The sequence below is a fragment of the Antrostomus carolinensis genome, unplaced genomic scaffold (assembly GCF_000700745.2).
Source record: "Antrostomus carolinensis isolate BGI_N321 unplaced genomic scaffold, ASM70074v2 scaffold11455, whole genome shotgun sequence".
Classification (NCBI taxonomy): domain Eukaryota; kingdom Metazoa; phylum Chordata; class Aves; order Caprimulgiformes; family Caprimulgidae; genus Antrostomus; species Antrostomus carolinensis.
The window spans coordinates 46171-52160 of NW_010314279.1; the positions used below are offsets into that span (position 1 = coordinate 46171).

Genomic DNA, 5990 nt, shown 5'->3' on the forward strand with positions numbered 1-5990 from the left:
TCCAGCTGGCAGGAACCCATTGTGGTGAAATTGTAGATAATTTCTTGGGGCTTAATAATTATCTGAATTATACAGATTTCCAGTTTGTCAAGGCAAATTCCATTTGCCTGTAAGTGTGCTGAATGCAAGAAGACACTATGAGAAAATGCCATTTGGCATGTTTTCCTGGGGTTGCTGCCTTCATACCGGTTCATGATTTGCTTCTGCATTTCCCTGTCCAATTTTAACCTCATATTTTTGACATTTGTATCAATCAGTGCCCTGGAACTGAGTTTTAGAGCAGTGCTAGTGTCTAGTGAATTGGCTAAAAAACCAGCATGTGTTATTCTACTCCACTCATTATAAATTAACCTAAGTGGCTGCTGACTGCTCTATGTGTAGGAAACTGCCTGAGGTAAAATGAAGAACTAAATCTGCATGTATGGGGAGGCCCAAAAGAGAGTATGAAGTGTCGGAAATCAGCTCCATATTTGGCTCCAACCACTGTAGTTATAGCAGGATGTAAATTAATTCCCTAGCCATCTCCTCTAATGCATTTCAGTGTGAAATTCCTAATATGCTATCAATTTTTTATGATGCTATATTTTGAATGTACCCCCTTCTGTATTTTGTCTTCAGTACTTGTTTATCCTGGTTTGTTCAAACATTGGTTTATTCTCAGTGGGTCATTACTACAAAATGTCTTGTTAGGTTAATTTGAGGTTTGTCCCATGTTTGTTGATATCCCTCTATATATTACAGAAAGTGGAAAAAGCATGGGATAAAGGGCATGAATGCTGTACTTGAGTTGATGGAGCTGTCTTCTTACCTCACTAATAAGGTGTCACGGGTACTTTTAGGTCCCATAAATACAGTTCTTTTTCATGATTCCTCTGCAGCTCAAAACATGGAGAGTCAGCAGAAACAACATCAGCAAGCCCAGGTGCAAATAAGAAAAATGAAGCTAGAGTTGTTTTTCATTCTGTTTCGATTCTCTAATGAGTTTAATGCCTATAAAATATAATTCTCGTGGGCCTGAGACTTCCCACACTAGTTCTGCAGTTGAACTGTAATGAAGTCTTGGAAAGAGCATATCACTATGCAATTCGTGACCTGAATTTACCAGAGTTATCCCTATCTTCATCTTCTCAGCATTATGCACTCTACTATGTCTATGAATTTTTACTAATGTCTCCTCTTTGTATCATCTACCTGTTTAGTATGGACTGTTATCTTTGGATGTTTTCTTCCTTTAGTGCTTTGTATCCCAGTCCTCAACTTTCTGCAAATAGCTGGCTAAATATTAAGATACTTAAAGCTTTGTACATTAGATACATAGACGTTAGCAAACCTGGTGGATTTCAAAAAGCCCTTGACTGTCCCACATAAACCTCAGTTGTGATACAAGCAAACCTAAACATCCCACAACTCTGTAAGTCCGTATTAGAGAAAGACATAAATGTGTTTTAAATCTGATGCTTCAACCACTGAGATATGTCCTTTGGTGCCCATGTGCAGAAATAGTTCTCTTTATGGAATATTATGATGTAGTTGTCTTCACCTCTCCTGTAATGCACAGACATTGAAAATGAAAACCTGTATGTGAGAGCAAGGTTTATGGGGTTGAGTGAAATGTGGGAGTCTGAATACGGGAGAGAAGTGAGGTTCTTTTATCAGGGTGGCTATATATGCAGGTATTGTGCATCAGAAAATATATATGTATACGTATTTTTTTTTTGGTTGAGCAAAGTCTGTAAGTCGCTACAGTAACATTTCAGACAAGATCTATTGCCAGGACTCTAGTTAAACTCCAGGACGCTGAGGAGACAATAGATGAGTTGTCTGGAGCAGTCTTTACTTTTCTGTTCTGCCTAACCTGAAAGGAAAGGCAATAATAGATGGTTTCAGTCAATCTCAGAGGCAGAAGCTAATAAGATAAATCTTGCAAAAGCTGTCATGATACCAAATGAAATTAATAACATTTTGTAGCAACATCATGCCAGGCACTGGTATGCATTCACCTGGCAGAGAAATGAATGTCCATCAAAATGCTAACTGTCATCACATCTGCTTGAAGACAACAAATAGTGCACACAGGCACCCTGCTGACCAGAAAGCTGGGGAAGCCAAGCATTTATGTGTATCTGTACAACATCAGCGTGACCTCATTTTTTCTTAGGTGCCTGAAAAATTGTCACACACCTTTATGTAAATAAAAGAGCAATGTCTGACTCTTAACATATGAGGGCATTATTTGTTCTGTAATCAGTTTAGAAATTGTTTTACCCAGTCAGACTGAAATGACAACTTCCTTCAGCATTTTTGAGGTGTTCCCAAGGTTGAAGAAAGCAAGCTGCTTCTTCCCCATGGTCTTAACTGACAAGTCTAGGTAGTCTGTGGAACTGACCCGATGAAACTCCTATTTTTCTGTTGATTTATTCTTTTTTTTTTTTCTTAACTTTTTCTCACACATAGCTACTCAGATAAGAATTATTTTCTAAATATGTGAGATTTGCAAAACAGTAAGATAAATTGCTGAGAAATATCTGTTGTTTCTAGGTTGTCTTAAAAAAGCAGAGGAAAATATATAGGAAACTGCAAACCTTTGAGAATCTGTATGAATCTTCCATATGTGTTTGCTGTGTTTGATTCACCGTACGCTTTCATTTTAACTCTGTGTTGGAATTTCATCACTTTCCCTCTTCTTGTATACAAGGCAGCCTCATTTTCTTCCTCCAAACCATACATATGGTGCTAGCTGCCTGAGGGAATGGTGGGTTTTGTGTCACTTGGAGTCTCTCACTTAGGCTGGGTACCTTTCTAAAAGGTCTACTGTAGCTCAGGCTGGAGTGGTGGTTTTCTGTGTTATGCTAGAGGTTAAGTCTTCATACATAGCCCTGTTGTCCCTTCTGGCTGAAGACCCACGATTGTTTGAAATATCCTTGGAACTTGCTGTTTCAGCTAGCCTTTGCTTTCTGATGTTGGACCTTCCCACAGCAACTCACCTGATGTAGCTGTACAATTCCCAATATGAAATTGGTTTGTCCTGCACCCTGCTGTCAGGGAAAGTGCTGGGATCCTGTGTGATATTCTGAGAAGTCTCATATCATTGTATCCTGGTCTGTTTCCACCAATCTATCCCCATGTTGTAAATATATGTACATATACATTAATCACAATCTGTGCTTTCCATGCACAGCCAGACTTTTCTGAAAGGTACCTTTCCTCCCCATTGCTTCTACTTTTTATTTTCTTGGCTTGTGATTTGGTGTGTACCACTTTTTAGTCTGTTGTCTGGAGGAGGAGTAAAGTTTAATCTTGAGCCAGTATGGGCCTGAATTTACACCATTTACATATGTGCCAATTCCAATGCTTGAGATGTATGTAAGGCTAGAGTCTGTCTTTGTACAAATTTTGGGTGTATGCCCAAGATCCATGCTGTTTGCCCTGTGCAAATCTATTTGTGTTTAAAAGTTGTGATCCAGTGGCTTTAGGAAGTTGGCTGGCCATCCACTGGCAGCGTGGAGCAGAGCAATGACCCCCCTCTGCTTTGAGTTCCCTTTTGCTTCTCTAGCTCAGTGAGAGCTGAAAAGACAAGGGGTGGCCTGTTTGACTCCTTCGTGAGTACAGATCAGGAAGAAGGCCTTCATTCGTCCCCAGTCATCTGGTTTGGTTCCTGAAATAATGTCCATGGGCTCCCGAAGAGCCTGTTTTTTTTTTTGTTGTCTGTCTGCTTGGCTGATGGTGGTCCCAGGTCTATGCTCTCTGTATTCTGGGTGTAGAGAATAACACTTTTTTACCATGTGGTACATGCCAGGGACAGACAAAGTGAGCAATTGCTTTGAGTGACAGATCAGTACTGGTGGGAAAGAGGGTAAAAATACTGAGCTAGAATAAAGGAAGATGACAGGCACACAAGAAACAAACATAGTAATTAGAGTTCATGGCTGTTTTTTGGTATTAATGTGTATCTTTTTGACCTATTTCACACCTCTCTGTTCCTGTGTCTCCACAGATAAGGAGGGCTATAGACAGCTGAGAAAGCTGGTTTTGATGCAAAACTTTTTGGTACTGCTGAGCTGAAGGGAAGGGAACAGCCAAGGATGTGACTGAAGCTTACCATGTCAGCTTACTCTCTTCTGTATTACAGTCAAATCCTAATGTCAGTGAGGAGCAAATTCAGTGGGTTTGACCTATGTAGGTTTTGCACATTGTGCAATGTCAGTAAAACAAAATGAAAAAAGCAGAGACTAAAAAATAGTCCTTTTAAGAGAAAAATGTTTAGTGGGGTTTTTTTAAATGTCTTTTCCCTGCTTTATCCAGGACCAAGAAAGCTCTTTCCCCAGAGTACTTTCTGTTCAGAGGCTATCTCCTAGATGGTGCTTCCTAGATGGTAAGTGAATCTCCCTGCTCTTGTGCCTAGCATGCTGCTTGCTTCTAGTGTGCATGTGAAGGATAGTGCATCCGAGAGGAGCACCATGGAGGGGTAACTGTTGGTTCTTGTTACACTGAGCAAGTAAAAAAGGAGCCTTTCCCCTCTGAAAAATGAAACAGGCCCTTCATCTAGCAATCAGAATATCTGCTGTAGCATTGTCATCCCAAGAAGGCATGTTCTTCTAAGGGTGGTTAGAGATTTGCTTTATTAGTGTCTCTACGATGATGAGCAGCACTTACTCCATGGCAATGCCTGGACATGGAGTGCAGCTGGTTATAGCAACGTGCTGCTGCTGGTAAGGCTGCATTTTTCACTCTGGTTTCTCTTTAAGTGCTATAATGTTTAGGTACTATAATGTGTAGGTACTATAGCATTTAGGTGATGGAAATGTACCTGTACATTTCCTTTTCCTGTAAGACTACACTTCATGTACCTCCCTGGAGAACTACACCTGTGTTTGACCCAGACTTTGTCAAAGCAGACAGCTTATCTGGGTTTTACATCAGGCTCCAGAGCACTGGAATTAGCAGCTAAAATGGATAGCATCTGCTTTTGCAAAAGCTTCGATATGTGGGGACTGAAATTTTTATTGTTCTAAATAAAACAAATTTCTCCTTGGCAATTTCTAATCACTGTTCCTTTTCTCTCATGAGTGAAACTGATAAAAAACATACTGAGAATCTGTTTGTTTTTTGGAGAAAGCAGGTGGGTAGTTGCATTCAGTTTTTGTCTTTAGGGATTTGATATTCCTTTGCAGTGCCAACACCTACAACGCTACATCACTGTGTTTTTGTGTCAAAACTCCAGGATGATTGAATCTGATTTCACTGGCCAAACTAAATGCAAAGCAGAAACAAAAAAAATCAGTCTGATGAAACACATTGTAGGTAACAAAATACTTCTGGCTTTAGTAACAGAAATTATTTGACGTTGACAAAGTCACAATAATTCATATTAGGTGAATCTCCCTTATTTTCATGTATTTTTTGTGAGTAGCATAAATTTTCCTTGAGTGTATCTGTAACTCAGAGTGAATATCAGTGGCCATGTGTTTGATTTACTAAGAGTTCCTAAGCATGTTATTGTTCTTTAGATTCAAAATTTGAATTAATCCTATTAGACCCATCAATTTCACTGTATGCTTGTTATACTCTTGTCAGAACAATGCAGCTTTTTCTGTCACTTAATTTAATGTGATCAATTCTTCTTATAAGCTGAAATACATTTTATATTTTTAAAAATATTTATTTCAAGTTAATGATTTCAGTGAATATTGTTTTTTTAAGTATCACTTTTAAATTTCCCATTTAATGGGATAGGAATATGGACATAATGAATGAATCAGATTATGTTCTTGTGAAACCACTGTGAATTCACTGACACAGAGGTTGTCTTACATGGTAGTGATGTTAGCTCAGCCCATCTTATCCATGTAGTTCTGCTCAGACCATTTTCTTTACTGCACCTCTGTTGTTTCTCTGTCTTGCAGCAACTTCTGCGGATCGTTTTTACCGCATTGACAGATCTCAGGTAAATCCTTATTCAGTTACTGCTACTATAGATTTTTTTTTTTTTT

General features: G+C 39.0%; 1 protein-coding gene across 1 annotated transcript in view; it reads left to right on the forward strand.

The window, feature by feature from the left end:
- The window catches only part of LOC104524650 (diacylglycerol kinase iota-like), a gene marked incomplete at both ends in the record, with an annotated part of 48933 nt that extends 42974 nt beyond the window's left edge, over nt 1–5959 (forward strand). Inside the window, 2 exons of the mRNA XM_029084870.1 lie at nt 4303–4372; nt 5904–5959. Coding sequence (XP_028940703.1) covers nt 4303–4372; nt 5904–5959 — 126 coding nt within the window. The remainder of the gene's footprint in view (nt 1–4302; nt 4373–5903) is intronic.
- Between the last annotated feature and the right edge of the window lie 31 nt (nt 5960–5990).